The following is a 23,123-nucleotide window of genomic DNA, read 5'->3' as shown; positions in this document are numbered from 1 at the left end:
GGACTCCCCCACTTCTAGCAATGACCAAACGGGAGGGAGAGACGATGCGAATCGGAAATCGTAGTGCGTGAAGTGGGTTAGCTTTGTGTTTCCTGAAAAAATATGTTTAGGGAGATAAAAGTTTTATTGAAGGGCCTCCTGTGCTAACACGTTGCATCACTGCCGTTCCATCATTTGCGTGCTGCTATCGTTTAAAAGACACATTAACGGGCATACTTTTACCGAAGACCTCACCCTATTTTCGACTCGTCCGTGAGATTGAGGAACGAATTTTAGAGGTTCAAATTGATAAAAATTGCAATTTTTAATAATAGAAAGTGAAGGGGAACATCCCAGTAAAGAAATAGGATACTTTTAACCACGTTCTGTTTGAAAGATAGAGAATTTTTAAAGTAATTACAGTTAAAATCCGAAATAAACAAAAAGAGTGCTTTCGACTTCGTTCTTTCTACAATATTAACGTAATTTAACGCCGAAAATTAGATTAAATCTACCGAAAATTGAAGCTTTCGACACAGAAAAAAATTGGGAGAAACCTCTAATATACAAATAGGAGAATTCATCCTATTTTATCCCTATAATCATAAAGATAAGCTGTCGAGATGAATATTTTATAGCGTTAAAACTCAAATATACAGTGTTTAAATTAATAAAAAAAAAAGAATTACAGAATTAAACGAGAGAGAATTAAAACTAATTCCCTCATAAACAAACATGGAGCTTTACCACTTCCTTCCCACGACAGGGCGAACTTTTAAGGTAATTTTATCGCTTAACAACGCCTCTCATTAGCCAAATTATATGCGTAAAAAATTCATCAAACACGTGTTAAAATGTTTCCAACTCCTCACTTGTCAAGTAAATAATAATAATAATCAAATTTATTAATCATCAGTATGCTGAATTATCATTTAAAAGTTTATAACACTGCATATATTTATATGTAGGAAATTTTTGAGGGGTTATAAATTGATAAAAACTCTGGAAAAAACTTTTTTTTTTATTATTTCGATAACCAGAAAGAGGGAAGTGATTTCGCGGAAAGCTTTTCATCTCTTCTATGCTTCACTCCACCCCTTCGGTGTACGGACTTTATAACGGAACACAATCGATATTACATACACGTCGGTGCCAATCACATCACTCTTCCCAACACATGCACCAATCATACTTACTCATTCGGCACGTGTTGACACCCCTGTGCCCTCAGTTTAATTGGAAAATAAAATAAAAAAATAAATAAATAAAAAAACACGAGGAATTTCACGACGGTCTACATCTTCTAGATATTGTGATAATTGGATATCGTGAAATGTACATAATTTTTTGCCTAACAGGTAATTGATAAATCTACTTCCTAGTAGTGTTTTTTAAAAATTTATTCTAAAAATTTTAAAGTTTTTAAAAATAATTTATTGTATATTACTTATAATCTTATACATTAGTATTTATATCTGGTATAAAAACAGTGTAGAAGGGATTACTCCGCTTATCGTAAAAATAAGAAGTATGTGTCGATTGAGTTTAAACCTTGTACGCATAGCAGATTAAATATGATAATGGTAAGAACCATACCTTGTGTTAATTCACTTTGTCAAATACTCAATGTAATATTTTAATTATTGTATCGTTTAGTTGACTGATGAGGGGCTCTATGCCGGAAACGTGCAAATGGCACGTGTCAAGTAAATAAAGATGGAAATAAAGCCAAGTGTTTATTTTAAAACTCAACCTTGGATTCATAGTCCAAGAACATGGATGTAAGAAAATAGTTTATCTTTACAAAGTGCCTGGAAAACTTTTGGTGCACTGACTAAACTACTCAATGCTGATGAAAGAGTGGCAGCAAAATACCTGCATATATTAATGGATCAAAAGCAGCAACTAATTTCATTGTTTGATAATATGGAATTAATCCGTAAGGGCGCACACCCTTTTTCCTAAACTGCAGTTTCTCAGATGTAAAGTGTTGTTATGAACAAATTCTACTATTTTATTAGCATCTCTATAAACTGTAGTACATCCAGCTGCTACAGCAAATAATAAATATGATATTGTTGTGAGCAGTATTGCTAAAAGTGTTTTTCTAGATATAGATTTCTGAGGATCTTTTAAATCGCCAGATATGTTTTGCTCCTGCAAGTATACCTGTTGCAGCACGGAAAAATACTGAAAAACTGAGAAAAAATCTTCACCACCTCTAAACTCTGGCATAAAATTTTCAGTTACAAGTCGCAGACATAAGCGACATGCTAAACATTTCGCCACGAACAGTGTCAAAAATCCTCAAATGTCATCTGGACACGGGTTTCGTGTCTCCAGGAAAGTCACCTGGAAGACCGCATTTAACAACAACTGCGCAGGATGCTCAGCTGGCATCCACGAGCCAGGCGAATCCGTTCGCCACAGCCAGGACATTACGAAAACAGCTCAATCTTGAGGTGTCAATGGGACACAGTAAAGAGACGGTATGTAAACATTTGCAGTATAATACTCATACGGCCGTTGAATACATGTCTGTCGACATAACGAACCGCCAGAAAGACAACTTTATTAACGTGTTCTTGCATATACAAAAATGTAGGTAGCAGAATAATATATATTTTTATTTTATTCATAAGTTGCGAGAGGCTAATCTTTTTGGAAGGCGAGCAGCAAAGAAACAAACCCTGACAGAGCAGAACAAGAGAGACCGTTTGGCTTTTGCCCAACGGTTCCCAACTTGGACCACCGACGAGTGGCAAACAGTAATATTCTCAGGCGAGAAAATCTTCAGCTCTGACAACTTTGGGACCATTTGGGTGCGTCGCCCACGTTCCACTAGATACGACGCACAGTATGTGTGGCGTACCCAACGAAGCGGTCGCTTCACTTTAGGTGAGTTTTTCTAATTTGTGTATTTATGTCATGAGCCTTGCAGGTCCTTAATTTGTTCATATTTTTGTTGTTTTCAACCGGAATTGTCATGTTATACATTACACCCTGAATATGGACTTTTCTGTTTGCAGGCGTTTGGGGATGGATCTCTGCAGCAGGTCCAGGAGAATTAGTAATGCTGGACTGCCATCTCAACTCCGAACAGTACGTTCGGAGTTGAGGATGTGCTGGTACCATTAGTATATGGGGACGAGCCCTTCTGGTTCGTTCAGGACAGATCCCCCACCCATACATCACGAATAACGGTCGATTGGATGGAAAACCACAACATCGTCCGGGACATTGGAAAGCCGGGGAGAGCGGCAGACCTGAATCCTATTGAGAACGTCTGGTCAGTGCTTCGTGGCGACCCCATTCAGGTGACGACTCCCAACGAACTTTGGCAAGTAGTCAAAGCTCGTTGGGACAAGCTTCGTGAAGGCACACTTTGCCAGAACGTTGTGGCAAGTATGCCTTCACGACTGAATGAGGTCGTGGCAAACGCTGGATTATGGACAAGGTAGTGACCCTCTCCCCTCCATCTGTGTTTTGTTTGTAAGTTAACGATTTGTTAATAAATGTTATTAGCCATTTCTAATCTGTGAGTTTTTCAAACAAGTCATAAAAACGGTGCACAATTAAACGTTATAATAGTTATTAACCGTTACTTGATATTACTGTGCATTGCAGGCAGATTAGTCACTTAGAAATATTTGTGATGTGATTCGCGATTCTGATATAGTTCGGTAACGATTTACGGCCAATACGCGTTATGTAGGGTGTGACCAACAAGAATGCCCAATCAAGCAAGTAAAACAAGGCGTGGCTAACACCACTTAACAAATCAGGTTCAAGGGAATTTTCCAATGTTTTATTGGATAATTACAAACCAATACACTTCCTGTTTTGTCTCTGCACTTGCAAAACGTAACCAGTAAATAATAAAGTGGCAAGTTTGCGAAAAGGGGGGAAAAATCGCAATCAGAAGGAAAAAATGTTGAGGAGAGAAACGTAGGTGGTGAAAACACTGAGGAATGTCACCTTCTCAGTTGAACTTGTCTACTTAGAAAAAGAAATTGGAATCTTAAAGAGTAGGTCTCCGAATTAACCGTTTCGATTTGTCCCTATTTCCTGTCGTTGCTCTCCAATTCATTTCGTTTCTATATGCAAGTAACGGGAGACTAGATCAGTTGCAAGAAAGGACAATGTTCTATATTCATCGACCAAAATGTAAGAGTGAAAGATTCATTACCTTCGTGAACATAACAATTCGTGTGTTCCTCGATTCAGAACCCGAAAGTAGTTGATGGTGATAATGCGATGTATCGCTGTTACTTATGCTTTGTAAAATATTTTCCATTCTATTAGAAAACATCGTCACATTGTTTCCAATAGTTTAACTCCTTCATTAGAAGTCTTCTTTCGAAATCATGCGCTAAAAAAAGTATAGCTTTTGATTATTTTAAAATATATATTCATTAGAAAATTTAAAAAGTGTGTTTTTATTTTGTTTTAATAAGTCAAAAATGATTTCTGAATGGCATCTTTCCTGGATAATCAACTTGACAGAGACAACTTTATGCCTGCAATGATTGCTCTCCCGTAGAAATTCTATGTGATGGCTAAAAGCTGCGATTCGTAGGTTCGGTCGCATTAGCTTAAAATAATAATTAAACACCGTAAACGTGACAAAACATAAACGGAAAATAAATGTAACGATATAAAAATAGTTTTTACATAATTACAAGTAGTATAGAATTAAATAAATGAAATATAATTTGATACACGAATAATTACAAATTGTAAAAAGGTCAATTCGAATAGAATATAAATGAAAAAACAATACAATATAACAATTGAATATATACGATTCAATAACATTTCTTTTATATAATAGCGATATATTATATATATGTAATAACGAAGAGTTATGAAAATATTTTTTGCAAAGTTGAACTGTATAATCAACAAATATATCTTGAAATAACAACATTTTTATTGTTGTTTTTACACTTTAATTCATAAACTTTATACAAGTATATTTTAAATCAAATCGATTTAAAACGCTATAAAAACAATTTTATAAACGAAAGGGAAATAAATTATAACAAGTTTATTAAGATAATCGACAATTAGTTTAAAATGAAACACGTCAGATAAAACCTATTCGTAGATATCAAAAACAACATTTTTTTCAATGGAATTAAACAATAACTTTGACATCTGACTCACTTCTGACAGGAAAAGGAGTTTTTGTTTACATAGTAATAAAACACTTAGCGCGTTGTTGTCATTAATGGCGGGGAGTGGGAGGCAGCTCACTTGACATCCTGTTGTGAAAGTAATAAACTTTAACCAACCTTGACAGACAACATACCGTCTCTAGTTACTAAGAATAACAAGTGGGGAGCAGTTATTTAAACAGTAATAAAACACTTGGCAGTTTATTAAGTGACTTCTCCCTTCAGATTACCACAAAAGCAATAAACACTTAACACTGGAAATAGACAGACGATCTCTTCCTCTCAGATTACAAAAAATCTGATGTCAATAGAGATAATCTATTGGGAAATGAAACCTGATCTGTTTATTTTTAAGCTGTATCGTCTTTAATTACTGAGAAATAAACGTAATAAAGAAAGAAAAGTATGAAAATAACAGATTCAATCATAATTTCTGATAATCAGTTGCAAGAAAATTTACGATTTTAAAATAACGGCCGATGCTAAGCATTAGAAACGCGTTAAGCGATTAGAATTATCAACCTACAGTGCTATAACGCGTCCCTCCAATCGATTTCCGCATTCCTATTGCGTAAAATCGGACTAGTCCACCTGGAACGCCTTTGATGACGATTAGCACGTTCTTACGTCACGGATGAGCAGCTTCCTGAGCTGCGCAATCGTCTCGCGCATAGTCAACCTATTTGCACTGAGCTTTTACTTCTCCATTTGTACAGATGAATTACATTGATATAACTAACAACTGTAGCATTTCTTGTGATAGTTTTAATATTCACACCCTACAAAGCTTCTTTGGCAAAACTTGATTCACACATGGCAGCTTGAATGGGATGATGGTTGTCTCCACTCCATCACTCATAATTTTGTTCCCAACATCAAGAACTTATACAGCTACAAGTGGTACAGACCAAATCATAATCTGACTCAATTTCTTACAAACCACGGTGGGTTCAACTCTTACCTGGCACGGTTTACTGGTGCGGCTCGCTCCCACTGTGCTCTTTGTAGTGTGGTCGATGGTAGCAGGCACTACATCCTGGACTGTCCTATGCTGGACCTGCAACGCCAACACCTTAAAACTGACATCATGCAGCATGGCCACAGCTGGCCACCCTGCCTTAGCCACCTCCTAGGTAATGAAGATATCCATTAAGTCAAGGGTCCCCAACCTTTCTGTACCTAAGAGCACATTCTAGAATACCGGCCGGATGGCGAGCACCATTTATTTTTTCAATGTGAATTTATTCTTGGACATAGTTAAATAATACATACACGTAATGTACAGAAAACATTTAATTCCAAAAATGTAATAAAACATACACAAGACTATTAACAAAAAATTTTTACAAAAACAAGTAATTACTAAACAATGCATACAGAATCTACAGAGTATAAAAATTCTTTATAAAAAATATAAATCTGAAAGTAAATGTGATTTTTGGCATTGCATTTCATTGGCCATTGCTTCGTAATTAGGAGAGTATGATGATATTCCTGCTAGTAAGCAATCGTCAAGGTGTTCATCTGTAAGTCGTGATCTGTACTTTGATTTTATTATATTCAGAACGGACCAGTTTCTTTCATTTTAGGTATGGGAAATTTGGTTGGTAAAGATTTGGCGGAGGAGAAAAAGAGATCGGTCGTATTTTGCTTTGTGCTTTTATTTGTGTTAGACGCCATTTCTACTTTTGAGTAATTAATCATTAAAAACGAAAAAACTTTTATATAGCATTTTATTGAAAACTGAAATATTTTTATTATTATCGTGGTCGCACAGCGGCGGGCACACGTGAAACGATCGGCGAGCGCTATGGTGCCCTGCGGCCATAGGTGATGAGGATCCACTTTATAAGTCTTCATAGACCTCATCAGTGCATACTTTAAAACCACTACTGTGCCAAACTATAGATAGCATCTGCACTGCTCCTTCTGCCTTTGGCCATAGTGCCTAACCATTTGTTAAACTATTTGTATTTGTATTATTGTTATTATTATTTATATTTTGTGTTATCGTATCTTATTTTCTCTTAATGTTTTCATTTTGCTTTTTAATATTTTGTATTGCTATTATTATTCCCTGTATTCTGATTTATTGTATCTAATTTCTTATTTATGTATCATTATGTATTTTTATTGTTGTATTATTATTTTCATACTTATTTTTATTTACTATATTTTGATTATTATATGTTATATTTCTTTTACTCTTATAGTAACACTCTGTATTTTAATATTTATATCACTATTATTATATATTGCATTTTATTCACTTTTAGTGTATCATTTGAATTTTAATATTGGTATTATTACTGTTATTACTCATATTTTGATTTATTGATTGTATTTACTTGGTTGTGCCCAGCGGTACCAAGTATGCACTGTATATTATGTATGTTAAATAAAATGATTGATTGATTGTAGCAAGCAAAACTACCACACATCCTAAACCGATGCCTGCTTGGTGCACAATCCAAGACAATCTTAGAAAGAGTATAACAAACACCGCATATACTTAGCAGGCATCTTACCAATTAGTGGCATAGCGTGGGTGTCAGCCGCCCGAGGCAAAGGAAAATTTCGCCGCCCCCTTATTTAGGTATTATTACTATTTATTGTGAAATTTTGCTGCCCCCACTACGCTACACCACTGTTACCAATACACCCTGAATCCATCCGAACTTAACAGCTGTTTTGGTTATTTGTTCAGTTTGTTTAGACAACTTTTCCACAGGCTTCTGCCAGTCGTGGTTTCCGACGATAGAGCCATCTCCCAAATGTAATTCGTCTAAAGTGGGCCGGCTGATATGAGCATGTAGAGAAAGAATGTTTCTGTAATGATCTAAACGCGGTAGAGCTTCTCTCGTATATTGCTTTAAACTTTTAAGATTGTGAGTGTCATACGAATTGGAGTAATTGGAATTGTGAATCAATTGAAGCTGATATGTTCCCTCCTCGTTACAATCGTCTGCTACCGACTGATCTTGATTCTCGACGTCAAAGTCCACTTTAGCTACTTTAAATTTCGAACAGGCTTCAAATTATCCTTTTTCTTATCCATTTCGATCCAGTTCGTTGGAAACTGTGCATTTCTCTGCTGACATAATTCAAAAGAGCTATCCAATCTGTAAAAAAAATAAATACATAATTTTAAAAATCATTTTTAAATTCATAAATTAAAATGTGTTGTTTCAAATAATTAAGTTTACATTTTTTCATTATAAAGTTACAAAATTTTTCTATCCAACATTTAAGGTTTTACTGTATATTGGAAAAATATATTAATTTAGCTTAATATATACATAGATTTATCAATGATATTACTCAAAATTCACAAATAAATCTAAATAATACTCTATACGAAAGATTGAACGTAATAAAGAAAGAAAAGTATGAAAATAACAGATTCAATCATAATTTCACCTAGTATGTCACTAAGTGGATATGTTGAACAAAATTTTTCAACAGAAAAAAACCTGTTTATATTTAATTTAGAGTATAGTAATTTATTAATAAAGTTTAAAAAATGATTAATTTTCAAACAAATATAAGTAAAATTTCAATTCATTTTTACTCCAAATACAACTACTAGAATTAAAACTGACAATGAAAAATCTAACAAAACAGTTAGCATAGATGTTTTCAGTATATAAAGCAATTTGTGTAATCAGGAAACAAATGAATTATCACTTTTAGTTGTAGAAATGATTTCTAATGTATAATTTTCAAGCATTAATCATGAAAGAAAATGCAATGTAGTCAAGAATATATATATAAAAATACTACATCTGGTATTTCTTTATCTCACTATGCAATAGCACTTCTCAAACTGTGTTCACAGACCAACTTTTTTATTCAAAATTTTAAGATTAAATTTTTAAATTTACTGTTTATTTGATGCAGGCAGAAATTCTGAATAAATGATTAATTGCTTTTTGAAAATACATAAATATTAAACAATAATAACTTTTTTACATTGTACTGTGGTTATTCTTTATAACGACTGAAAGAGTAATGTTATATACTGGATTATTCATAGTTATAATAACTAAATTCTATCGTATTGAATTATATATATGTCGTTTAAAGCAGCAGCTGTATTTTTAAAACATCAAGAACGAACTGCATACGTTTTTTGGCTTCATGAGATTTGTACATATAATTAATAATATAAAAGTTATTGTTTAACAAAATTATACAACAAACAAATATCAATTTACAAACAATATCAATTTGCAGTCATTTTAAATAACACTTTTTAGACAAATGTGCATTGTGTTGTGTTTTCTCAGTTTTAAACTTGTAAAAAATAATAATTATTAAATTAGTTTCAATTATTTCGATTGAATTATAACTTACAAAAGAAGACAATTCTGTTTCATCCGGATTATGAGCAATTTCCTCACATGTCAGATCTGCCATTCTATTTGTTTCTGTTTCAGATTTGTCAGTTGCCATAACATTTATACTTTTGACAAAGTCCATGATAGTCAGAAACTAGAGAATAAAAAAATGCAGCAATTCGTAACACTTTCTTCACGCGCGTTCAATATTTATATACGAATTTGAAGGAGAATAACAAAGGAAATGACAAATAAAGAAAAATATATTTTTAAATTATAAATGTAAATAATAAATGATTTCTTTAATATTTTTTAGTAAAAATATGTTTGATAATTTTAGGTATTTAGCTGGTGGAGATTAAAAACTTTCCCAAGCTTTTGCATTTCGAATGGGTAGATCGACTGTTTGCACCAACATTAATGAAACTTGTCAAGCTATTGGCAAAGGATTACGTAAAGATTCCAAACAGAAAAGAATTTACCAATTTTGCCATCGAATTTTTTTTTAAAAAAAGAGAGAACTTTGCTTATTGCGTTAGTGCAATGAATGTACTGATGTAAAAATTGCTCTGACACAGCCACAGTTTTTCAATAAAAAATTTTGATTAAACAAGTTTACACTACGCTGATCGGGTTGACACATTATCGATAAACTGGCGGCGAGGAGAAAACCCAAAAATAAAATGACTTCACATTCGCTTAGCACGCGTCATCATTCGGTAAGCACGTTTTTCATTGTTGCGTAAACAATAAATATTAACAATATATTTACGGCCGTTGTCGAAGCGATTTGTTGGATTGAAGAGATATCGAATGCGAATTTGGTTTTAAAAAATAAATGTTTCTAGTAAATTAAACTATATTTTTATTGTATAATTATATTAATTCTTTTATAACGTGTTCGCAATAAAAACAAAAACATAAAATAAATAGTAATTTTTTTACCAGATGTTTCAAAAGTTTTATAACCATGTTATATGTTGATAGGGAATACATTTTCTCCGTTGAATACGAACGATTCCACAAAAATCTAATATAAATTCATCACATTTACTGTGATTAGATTTTAATCACATTAATAAACAAATGTAATTGTGATTGTTTTCGAGTTGAAGTAACACGTTTACTCTTCTCTGTTTTACGTTAAAAAATTCGTTGGAATATTTTTGAAACTTTATAATTTCGTAATTAAATGGAAAATATTTCCAATTAAATCAGTCATTAGAAAATCGTGCATTTAGCACGAATTTCGTAACAGAGAGGAGCAGTAAAAGCTATCAGTTAACAAGCACAAAAAACACTTTCATACTTAACGTTAATTTATTAAATATTTCCTAACTAGAAACTGTCACTTATTGTAAACAGCAATTATTAGGAACATAAGAATTACAATCATATTTCTTAGTGTCATTAACGATATTTGACTTTGCAGTCATTTTCTGCTGGAGACAATTCGAACATTAAACGTATTTTCTGCAAATGAATAATTTATTATTTTATTTCTACATTTCTACATATAAAAAGATGCAAACAGAAATTACGTCAACATTTTCATAATAAGATAAGATATTCAAAAATAAAATTGAAATCTATTGTTAATTTAGAATAATCTTATAGAAAGTTGTCAACAACTATAATCTAGAGGCTGATGTACTAGTGTTTAATAGTAGTATAAATAAGAGAGACTCTGGGATAATTTGTTAAACTTTTAAGACTTTATAACTTTTATCGTAGTAATGCTCAACATTCCGGGGGAAAGACGTCGACCAGGGGCTAAAAATGGCAATAACCGTTGAATCGTTCGAGCGTTTCTACAATATTTGCATTCCAAAAGCTCTCGTAGACATTAAAACCACGCCCATTTTTGTTGCCCCTTCGGATATACTTCACCGCGAAATGTGAGCGAGCGTTTTTACAATACGACGAACGAGCGATTGTAGAATAATTCGCCGATATTTTTATATATATATAATATTATAATTTTTAAGAGATTTTTTTTGTTTATATATAGACCTCTTAAGAGTATCAATATTTTTTTTATTTAAGAGAATTAATATTATATTATATATATATAACTTTAATATTTAAGCAATTTTTATATAAAAGTATTTTTTTGTTAAGCTGCTGTCCATCTGTTGGCAAAATATTAAATTTTTTTTTGTTAGGCTGAGGGTGCCATCTGTTAGCAAAAATATTAAACTTCTTTTTCCTTCGAAATCACAAAGGCGATTTTAAAAAAATAACAGCACGAACCGTGCGTCGCTAATCAGATCACGCCATTTTATCGATTCTTTTACTTATTTATTTTTATATTTTTTATATATATTTTTATTTTTTATATATTTATATATATTTTTTATTTTTATATTTTATAAGTTCTTTGTTAAGCTGGAGCCATCTGTCGACAAATTAATTTGTGTCGCGACTACGATTAAATAAACGACACACCAATTTTCTCTCTTGTTCTTTTTATTTGAAATACAAACTAAATGATATTATAATAATAAAAAAAACAAATAAATATAAAAAAGTTATATAATAAAAAAAATGTTATAATATGTAATAATGTTGCATGTATATAATGTATAATAAAAAAATATAGATGAGTAGAGGATCTCCGTCAAATGTACTCTAAAAAAACAATAAATATTATGTTGTATATTTATTTTAAAAAAATTTCTATTATAAATAGTTTAAATTAGAAATTAAAAGTAGATTGTAAGGAAAATCCGCAAGAAAAAAAAAGCAGAGGGCGTTAGTTGTTCTTCTTTTTCGAAACAAAGAAGATTGTCAAACAAAGAAAGATGCTTAGTCATTGTGTCTAAATGCAACTGTTGCTTTTAGACTTACAATTGTTTTAAATATAAGAGACGATCGATAGGATTAATCGATGTATCGCTATCAACCGCGAAGGTAAGAAGTTTAAGATTAAAATTATAAAAAAAGCGAATTAAAAAGTTATAAAAAAAGTTAGTCGTAGAAAGCTTAAATTTATTTCAAATATTAAAAAAACTAAAAGAATTTAAATTGAGCTAATGCCTAGACATTCATCTTTCTTCGTCTTGAAAAATCTTGCAAAATATTCTTACATCTATTATTTAAATTTTATATAAAGTTTTTGAAAAAACTTACTTTTTATTGATCTTCAAATAGTACTATCATCCGTTGTCCCATTTTTATTATTATACGTTTGTACGCTTCAAAAAGAATAATTACATTTTTTTTAAAACCAACGTTTAAACTTGTTGTTTGTAAATAAATTTTTCCATTATGGTAAATGGATTGCGCTTTAAATACTGCTATTGAAATTTCTGATGATATATTTATTGAAATTGATATGACTGGGTTAACGTGATAGATATTATGGGTGGGGATTATTGTTTCTGAAAAAATTACGAAATACATTTTAAAAAAATACAATTAAATAAAAAATTTTTTCTAAAATATAAAAAAGATAATTACCATTATGCTCTAAAATTCTCCACGCTCCTTTGTGGAAGAAGCACACCTGATTTTCTTCATCGAAATTTTTAAGAATTTGCACGTTGTCCCATTTTTCAAAAACCATATGGTTTCCTTTATAAATTCTTCCTTCAAAATTTAAAGTGTATTTAGTAAAAAACTTGGTTTCTAAAATCGTCACAATCGACGGAGATCTCATCTTTGGGGTTAAAAAATGGGGTAAAAGCGAAAGTATTTATACTCTAGGTTTATTAATATATGCGTTCACTTTCGCTAGTCCCCATCTTAGCCTACGGCATCAAAGTCGCGTCTTATCTGTCCCTCTCTATCTTTTTACATTCTAGGTCAAAGATAGGCCTCCTAATTCAAAGTCAAGAATTCGAGGTGACCCGATTCCCACACAAAGCGACTAATGTTTTATAGTTTCAATTAAAAAACGCATTTTTTAAGTTTTAAAAAAATTTTATTTGAGTAAACTAACGCTACATTGGTTACATTTAATGAATATATTTGGTGGTATTTTACCAAAACGAAAATTATTGCGTACAAAAGCGAATACATAGTTATCATTAAAATATTTAGTATTAGGCTGAAGAATTTTTAAGTCTTGGTTTCTCGATATTTTGTAGAGAAAAAATAAGCAAAAGTATCCGCACGTAGAGCTATACGGACCTTGGAGCGTTCTTCGATTCCAGCGCAACTCCTTGGAATTCTGTCTTATGAACTTTATAATTTTCGGGATTTTTGGCGGTAGTCCGTATGAGTCAAAATAATAACAAGTCGAATTTCGGAAAAAAAGAGCTATCCAGTGTCGTCCGGGATTTTTGCTGTTCTCCGTATTAACGATAAAGCTTCTCTTCTTTCCGATTGTTTGAGGTAATAAATCCGACGGATAAACGCCACCGAATGTCTTGCTAATTTCGGAATCACCTAACGCCAGTTTCCAGAGCGTAATCGTATCCATTAGTTGTTTAGTAGTCGACGTAAATGTTTCGCGATCGATCGATTTCTATTGTATTACGATATTCTAAGAAGCATATGACGTTAACTGTTTCTGGCAAAGGTCTTTTGAACTTTAAATCGAAACTAACATTTCCATAGGTCAACACAGAGGTATGGTTTTCGGATGCCGCGCGGTCGGGAGTTAGGTCGAATACGTGGAACATGTATCCTTGAGCGTAGTCGGAATACGATATATTAGCGAATTTTCCGTAGGGAATTCCCCCTATTTCTTCGAATAATGTTGCGTAACTTCGAGCGTAAGATTTTGCGTCAAAGTCTGGACAGAACGGGTTGGGTGGGATTAAAATCGAATCTTTTATAACAGAAATATAGTTTAAGTCGAAATTTTCAAAATTGAAAGGATTTAAATCGATCTGTCCATTAAAAGCGTTATTTCGCACCAATCCGATTATAATTCTTTTCGGGATTTGACCGATTATCGCATTCGATATATTTGAACTTAAAATCCCTTTACTTAATGTAAATACTTTAATATTAACTCGTCGATAAGGCATTTTAATTACAGAATTTTCTAATGTTTTTTCCATTCCAATTAAGATGCTAGGACTTACTTCTATTCTATTTACTTTTAACGTAATATTCTTTAATCGAATCTGATAATTATCGGCTGTCGCCATTAGAGCGAAAGCGTCTTTCGAACGTTCCAATTTTATTCGAACGTCTACGCCGTTTATCAATAATTTAGGTTGATTAATAAAATCGAAATGAAGTCGTCCGTATAAATCTAATACTTGGCTTCTGCTGCTTTTCTTAAACCTGGCGACTAATCCTTCATTCTTGGCGTCTTTAATCGGGTTGGTTTCGTTTAAAAATCCGGCGGTGTCTTTGTAGAAGAAAGAGCTGGTTAAATAGGTTTTTTGCGCTTCTTCGGAGGAAAATAATAGATTTTCTATTATCGCTCTATATGGGTAATTAACGTGCGTAGATATAGTTTTATCATTAAATATCGTAGTACATTGAGAGAACATCGAATGCAAAAAATTATTCACGGGTGTTACTAAATCGGTATCGAGAGTAGAAGTTCCATTTTGTTTAGTAACAGTAACTTGCGCATTAATCGAAATACTGCTCAAATCTATTAAGTTTTCTCCGGAGCCGGGGATTAGAAATTCTATAGGAGATTTCTGATCGGTTATCGAAGCGATGGGATGTAGAATAGCCTCGGTAGTATTTAAAATCGCCAACTGGGTCGGAATAGTTTTAAAAAAATCTAGTTCCGATTTTAAACACGGGCAGGAGAAAGGATCCATTTTTTTAGGAGAAAATATCTACTACTTTCCTCTTCTTAGTATTCTTTCGTTTTACGCTTTTTCTTAGACGTTTTCGTTTTTTACCCGACCCGCTTTGAATTTTTTGAATGACGTCATCTTTTATTTCTCGACCTGCTTGATTAATTCTCGATAGAGCCGAGTCTTTTAACGATTTTCCCGTGAGTATATCCGATCCGATATCTTTCGCTATATTTAACGCTTTTTTTCCAATATATCGACCCGCGTGTTTTAAAATTGGTATTGCTTCGCGAAAAATTGATCCGAAAAATCCATATCCTCGTTGAATCGGCCGACTTTTAAAGTACGGTCCTCTTCCCCATTGAGGAGTAACATAAGGGGTGTGAGGAAATATAGAATCGGGATATCCTCCCGTCTGCGAACGATAATAACTAATACAGTCCTCCGGTTTAAGCTTCATTTTATCAAATAACCGATTCTTTAATGAATCCGGTTTTATATACTTTTTCGACGAAAACACAATACCAAAAGCGTTTTTCCCGAAGTAAATATGACGTTTTCACCCGTTGATGTGCATATGTCTACGGTTATAGTCTCGATATAATTCGATCGAAGAGGGAAAAATAACGGAGTATTATAAATTTTAACGATTTGTTGATCTTTTTCTCCCATAACTGGAATTACTCGGAATAGTGGAGCCGAAGTATCGCCTACGTGATGCGATTCTATTAAATTAGAATATACAAATATTTCTGTTATTCCGGCGTTTAATTCTAAGGGATAAGTTCCCGTAAATTCTCCTTCGGAATATTCTAATCGATCGAATCCTAATATATCTTTTAATTGACTATTAAATTTTACGGTAGTTTCTCGTGGAACTTTCAATAATAACTTTTTATCGGGAAGCGATTTAAAACTGATTGTCTGAAATGATTTAAGAAATTCTCTTTGTCCGTATAATCCAATCGGTATATGCGTCGTATTTTCGACGTTTTCGATTTTTACTTTATCTATATATCTATTTTTTTCGATTAATGTAATAAATTCTTCTTTAAAATCGGTAAAAGATGAATTATATTGAATCTTTTCATCTTTTCCTCTTACAATATATTGTTTTAAATACTCTAGATTTAGAGCCGAAAGAAATGTAGGAGCATCTTGATTTATGCGTAATTCGCAATCTTGAGCGATCTGAATCGTCACAAAGCTGTCTTCTTTGTTATAAGAAAATTTAATAAGACCATCCTTTCCTAATTCTTTTAAATTATTCGTAATAGTCTCGAATATATTACTTGATTTGTTCTCTCCTATAGGATATAACGGAATTAGTGTAGTCAAATCATCAGTTTTTACTTTAATCAACTTCGTCTCTTTAGAAATTATGTTGTAAGTATTATTTTCGCTAGTTATATTAAACCACGAACGAGGTATTATTATCTGGGACAATGCCGCTTCCCACGACCCGCTTAAATTTATCGGTGGATTAATTTTCGATGTGAAGGACGATTGAGTATTTTTTGGAAAATAGTCCATACTCGCCGTACTGATAAGCGTAACATAAAACCTATCCATTTTTGACTTTCTGCAGTTCTTCGTTATAAAATCGACCCGTAATCGTCTGGTTGTTGTAATCTTTTAACACATAAGTGACCGGGGTCGTCGGAAATCGGTTTTTTATATAGAAAACCTCTTTACTCCATCCTGCCAAATATCCTCTAGAAAACGTTTTACGTTTCTTAGAAATTCTAACTTTATCATTAATTTTATATTTATATTTTATTTTCGTTTTCGTTTTACCGTAAAGTCGATTAAAAATTTGTAAATGGTGTTTAGGTTTCACCTCGGCCGGAGGCATTCCTATAGTTCGATGTTTACTATAATTATATGCCTTCACCAAATCGTTTAATTTATCGATATATTTATTAGAATTTCGATAGGTAATAAGACGATAAATTTTATTTTTTAAAGTTTTATTAAACCGTTCTACGACCGACGCTTTCGTTTCGGAATGAGTATAATAATGATTTATTTGATGTTTTTTAAATAAATCCTTAATAACAGAATTCATAAACTCTTTCCCTTTATCGGTATGTATCATCCTGGGTATTACTTTTCTAAATATTTTTTGAAATGCTTTTTTTATCGTTTCGGGTTTTTTGTCTTTTACCGGAATTACATACGCATATTTAGAAAACACGTCGATAGTTGCTAATAAATATTTTATTCCATTATTATCTTTCGAAAATTGTCGAACATCCATAAGATCCGACTGGAGTAGTTCTCCTTGATATAGCGCTTTAGTTTTACGGCGACTATAATTTTTTCGTACGGGTTTATGCAACGTATACGTATCTTGAGTCGATAGCCATTGTTCGACGGTTTTTCTAGGCAACTTTGTCGCTTTTATTAGTCTCGTTACGCCGCCAAACGATGCCGGATGAGATGGATTATAATAAATAGAGCTTAATAATCTTTCCATGAAATATGTTTTCTTTTAGACGAGCCAATCCGTTTAGGAATTTTCGTAGACGAAACTCTTTTTTTTCTTCCGCTAGTAATTGATCGTATGGGAGGCGGCGGAATCGACGGCGTTCGAAAACGAAGTATGGGCGATTCTTCTATTCGTAATCGACTCGATAGCGCCTTATTTCCTATCCATTCTCTAGGAATATTAGATTTAATAATCGCTTGATAAAATTCGTTAAATCCGACGGGCACGATAGAAGATTTTCGATTGCGCATTAAATGCGACATCAGATCCGCTATATGGGAATTAATTATCGGCTCATTATTTACCAGAAATTCTCCTTTTTCGTTCCAATCGTATTGATATTGCTTTAGTAATTGAATGATATGCGGAACATATTTTTGATATCCCAGCGGGACAGAAACTGATATCTGATCTTCGATAGTCGACGGTTTTGTCGGTTCTAACGATGGTTGCGATTCTTCGATCGGTTCTGATACCATCGAGACTCGAATCGGTTCTTTCGGTGCGTGAATAGTTTGTTTAAATCTCGAAATTAGTTGACTTAATAATTTAACTTTCAAATCATCCGATAAAGTACTTTCTTCTAATAAATCTTGGATATTATCGTGCAATCGTATTTCCGGTTTTTGCAGTTGATATTTAGGTACTAATTCGGGAGGTACTAACGCCATTCGTTGAGCCATTTTTTTATAATCCAAAAATTCTTTTAGCTAATGATATTATTGGATCTAAAATCGCGCCTAAAAATCCTCCCGATTGATTTATCAAAATCTTCTTTTTTGCTTGGAGACCTATTTTTTTATTTGCGAGTTTTCGAATACATTTTTTATATTTTTTTAATTTATTAATGTTTACCGGTACTCGGCCTTGCAGCGTATTATCGCAAATTTCGCATATGACTTTTATCTGATCGGGCGATGCTTCTTTTAACAAAGCTTTTCTCTGAGCGGGTGTTGCCTTTGCCAGCACATTTAACAAATGATAATTTTTTCTGATATTCTTCATTTTTGTGGAATATAAACCCAATACACGCCTTGGTTGTCGGGAAAACACGAATCTCGTAAACACAATTCTTTATCGGTCGACGGATGGAAATCGATAAACAAATAACCGTACGGTTTGGATGTCGCGCTTAAATATGCGTCTTTGAAGTAGGGCATTTTGCCTATAAACGCTTGACGAGCGAGACAGTTGATTTGGCTTTCATCTCTATTATTCTTAAATAAAATCAAATAATGAGTATTTAAACTAATATCTCTCATTACTTTATTACGAGGAAATAAATTCTGCATTATCAATATAACGCTTATATTTTTATGATGCGATTGAACGGTAAATAATTCCGCAATTTTTTCGGTTATAGAATGCATTAAATCGTCTATAATTATTAAATCTACATTTTCGTCGATACTTTCGGGAATACCGCATTTAAAATGAATATTTTTCTCTTCCACGAACCAAGGTTGATACATCGAGTAACACCATAAAATGCGATTTAATCGTTTTTCGTAGATATTTTCGTGTAGCATTTTCCGAACTAAAGAAGTTTTTCCAGATTGAGACGGGCCCACGACGATACAACTGGACGGATGTTTTAAACGCATTTTCTGCACAGTAAGTTAAATTCGTTCTTTAATAATTGTACACCATTATATTTGTGAGGCAATCCATCGGTCGAAAATCTTCGAATGTCGTATACAGTTCTTCCAGCATTCGTACATTTATGTAAATAAAAGTTTCTACCTAAATGTAAAGAATATTCGCAAGTAGTGTTTTTTATATTAATTTCTTTAAAATTTGATCCTTTTAATAAAACTATAAAAGAAATTGTTAGCGAAAATATTTCTATACAGCTTATAATAATAAAAGCGACTACTATTTTGCGAGACATGATGATCTAAAATAGCAATTAAAACCGAAATAACTGCTTATTAAATAAAATCAAAAACACTACTGCACATGCGCGAAAACATAAAAACACAATCGCGAATTTAAAAATTATTTTATTCGAAAAGATGGAAGCACGCGAGTATACAATACCCGCAATTCGCTGGACCGCGTTTTTCCCAGTCAATGAGAGAGTATTTATTCCATACGATGTCTCTAGAACTTGGTATCCTTGCATCGAGATGGCCGAAAGATCTATCAAAACAACTGCTATAGAAGAAAAGTTTCCTTCGACCATTAAATTTCTATACTCAGTAGATTTTCGACCGTGGCTTAAGCCAAAAACGAAACATTTCCGTTGGGTGCTCACATCAAAAGAATCTTACCAAACTCCCGCCATACTCATTGAAGAGAAATCTAACAAAACATTTACTAACTTGGACGATTGCGCTTCCGACGCTCTAGAAAATGACCCCCACCGCGGACTCAACGAAAAGAATATTCCAAAAATGTATTTTGAATACGAAATTAAAAATAAATAAAATTGCATTTTTTTTTCCTCGAAAATTTTGTGTTTTATTTAATAATAGCGCAAACCATTAATTGTAAATAATATATATTTTTTAAATTCGTTGATCTAAAAACAAATTGTAGTGTGAGAAAAAATTCGCTGACCTACAAAACAAATTATAACGTAATAAATTCGTTGACCTAAAAAATAAAATGGGTGTGTGAGAAAAAATTCGGCTGACCTAAAAAATAAATGATCACGTGAAAAAAAATTAATTCTGTTAATAACGATATTAAAAAAACATGTCGCAACACGAAAAAATATATAAAAGTTCGAATAATATTTATAAAAAAACATGTTGCAACATGAAAAAAAATATAAAAAGTTCATTTGTCTAAACGATTGCATCATAAAAAAAGCTTATTGGTCTAAAACAAAACTAATCGATTGCGTCATACAAATTGATTTCGTCATATAAAGCGCTACAAACTAAAATTAAATTAGTATTATATTAATATCGGAAGAAGACAAGTCGTATAAAATGGAGACAAGAAAAATAGCCCTGCTCTCTGACGAATTAAATTCGTTGGTTGATTGGAAAGATTTCTCTAAATTAAATTTAACAGAAGACATAATAAGACGACTTCAAGATAAAGTTGATTGGGATATTATTTCTGAAAAAAATCTTAGTGATGAATTTATTGAGGATTTCCAAGATAAATTAAACTGGAATAAAATATGGAAAAGCAGACATTACTCTCCTACTTTTTTAAACAAGTATACTCATCGAATTAATTGGGATGATGTTTGTCGTTATCAGCAGTTAACAGAAACATTTTTGAGTGAATATTCTGATTATCTAAACTGGGATCTCGTATCTCAATATCAAAAACTGAGTCCTCAATTCATTATAAGTTTTAAAGATTCACTCAATATGCCGCTTGTTTGTAAATATCAACGATTGAGCGAAGAAACTATTAAAGAACTTGAAAACCATGTGGATTGGGAGATTATTTCAGAATATCAAGATTTATCCGAAAAATTTATGGAAGATTTTAAACATAAATTGGATTGGTGTAGTCTCATTAGTAATCAGAAACAATTAACAACCAAATTTATAACCGATAATTATCAATTTGTTCTAATTCGTGTTTTGGCAAAAATATGCGAAAGACTTTAATTTTTTAAAATATAATTAATACATTTATACACGTATTTTGTATACTTACTTCTTAATTGATGTAAATGTTTTTTTATTTCAATAAAAAAAATGAAATGAATTGAATATTTCTGTTGTATTTTTTTCATATGCTACACATTTTTTAATTACTTAACACGAATCGCTTATAATGTATTCTCCTCCCCGGTGTTGGCCTCACATCCGGTTCGTTCACTCTTTTTACAAAACGAGGTCAAATCAACTCCTCCCAACGATATAAAGACGGGAGGTTTACTTTCTTTAGCTAATTCTTTATCAAGTTTTTTCTCTGCACACGAAAAATATTATTATTTGAAGAAGGAGAAGAAAATCAATAGAAGGTAAGTTTTTCAAAAAACTTTATATAAATTTTAAATAATAGATGTAAGAATATTTTCGCAAGATTTTTTTTTCGAGAAAGATGAGTGTCTAGGCATTAACTCAATTTAAATTCTTTAGGTTTTTTTAATATTCGGAATAAATTTAAGCTAATGCTTCCTACAACTAACTCTTAAACTTTTTTTAATAACTTTAATTCGCTTTTATAATTTCAATCTTAAGCTTTTTTTTCTTGCGAATTTTCTTTAAAAAACTGCTTTCAGTTTTTCAAAATTTCTAATTTAGACTATTTATAATAAATATGCATCATAATATTTATTGTTTTTTAGATGCCCTACTATGTTATAAATCCTACTGAATCCCACTCTACCGAAGTTTAACGACGTTGATCATAAAAGAACTTCACGCATTCTATGGAGCCAATTGTCATATCTTATAATTATTTTAAATTTCATTATTTTTTGTTCTTATTTCTAATAAAAAAGAGAGAGATGTCGTCGTTTATTTAATCGTTGATGCCGCACGAAAAAATATATAACGTAAAAGAATCGATAAAAAGCAAATATCGCGATTCGATTAGCGAGGGTTCGTGTTGTTTATTTTTTAAATACCTATCTAATTTCGAAGAAAAAAAATAATATATTAAAAAAATGAAGTTTAATATTTTGTTGACAGATGGATTCAGCTTAACCAAAAAAACTTATATCTCTCTTAAATATTAAAGTTATATATATAAATATTAATTCTCTTAAATAAAACTTTAAAATATTGATTCCCTTAAGAGCTTCTATATATATATATATAAAAAAACTCAACAAAAAATACGTATATATATACTAAAGTTATATAAAATATTGATTTTCTTAAGACGTATAAAAAACAGCGAATCTCTACGTATATATAAAAAACCGACCTATATAAAAACAACGAATCTCTTCGTATATAAAAAACACCTTTCTAATTTCAAAGGGAAGAAAAATATTTTGTCAACAGTTGGTGCCAGCTTAACAAAAAACTTATATATAAAAATAAAAATATATAAATATAAAAAAATAAAATAAAAATATTGATTCTCTTAAGATGAGTTAACAAAAAAAAACTTATATAAAGTATACTAATAAAAGAAAGAAAAAATCGATGAAAAAAATATATATATCGTAAAAGAATCGATAAAAAGCAAACAGCATTCGTGATCGTCGTCGTTTATTTAATCGTCGTAGTGACACACATTAATTTGTCGACAGATGGCGCCGGCTTAACAAAAAAAACTTATAAAAATAAAAATATAAATATATAAAAATAAAAAATATATAAAATATGATTCTCTATAAAAAATAAAAAAATAAAAATATAAAAAAATAAAAATAAAAGATAAAAAAGAAGAGAAAAAAATATATATATATCGTAAAAGAATCGATAAAAACCGAATAGCAAATGGCGCGTTCCGAATAGCGACGGACGGTTCGCGCTGTTTGTTATTTTTT

The 23,123-nt window shown here is 31.8% G+C and overlaps 1 protein-coding gene across 1 annotated transcript; it reads right to left on the bottom strand.

Moving 5' to 3' along the window:
* Nucleotides 1-13,932: 13,932 nt before the first annotated feature.
* Nucleotides 13,933-15,234, bottom strand: LOC136979964 (uncharacterized protein F54H12.2-like). The gene has a single exon (XM_067275992.1). It carries the CDS (start codon nucleotides 15,232-15,234, stop codon nucleotides 13,933-13,935), a length of 1,302 nt encoding a protein of 433 aa, XP_067132093.1.
* Nucleotides 15,235-23,123: the final 7,889 nt, after the last annotated feature.

Source organism: Centruroides vittatus, unplaced genomic scaffold (assembly GCF_030686945.1).
Source record: "Centruroides vittatus isolate TY-2023 unplaced genomic scaffold, ASM3068694v2 contig_656, whole genome shotgun sequence".
Lineage (NCBI taxonomy): Eukaryota > Metazoa > Arthropoda > Arachnida > Scorpiones > Buthidae > Centruroides > Centruroides vittatus.
This window is presented reverse-complemented; position numbering and strand designations above follow the sequence as displayed.

Coding starts and splice junctions, on each gene's coding strand:
- LOC136979964 (XM_067275992.1), bottom strand. CDS start 15,234: ATGGATCCTTTCTCCTGCCCGTGTTTAAAATCGGAACTAGATTTTTTT.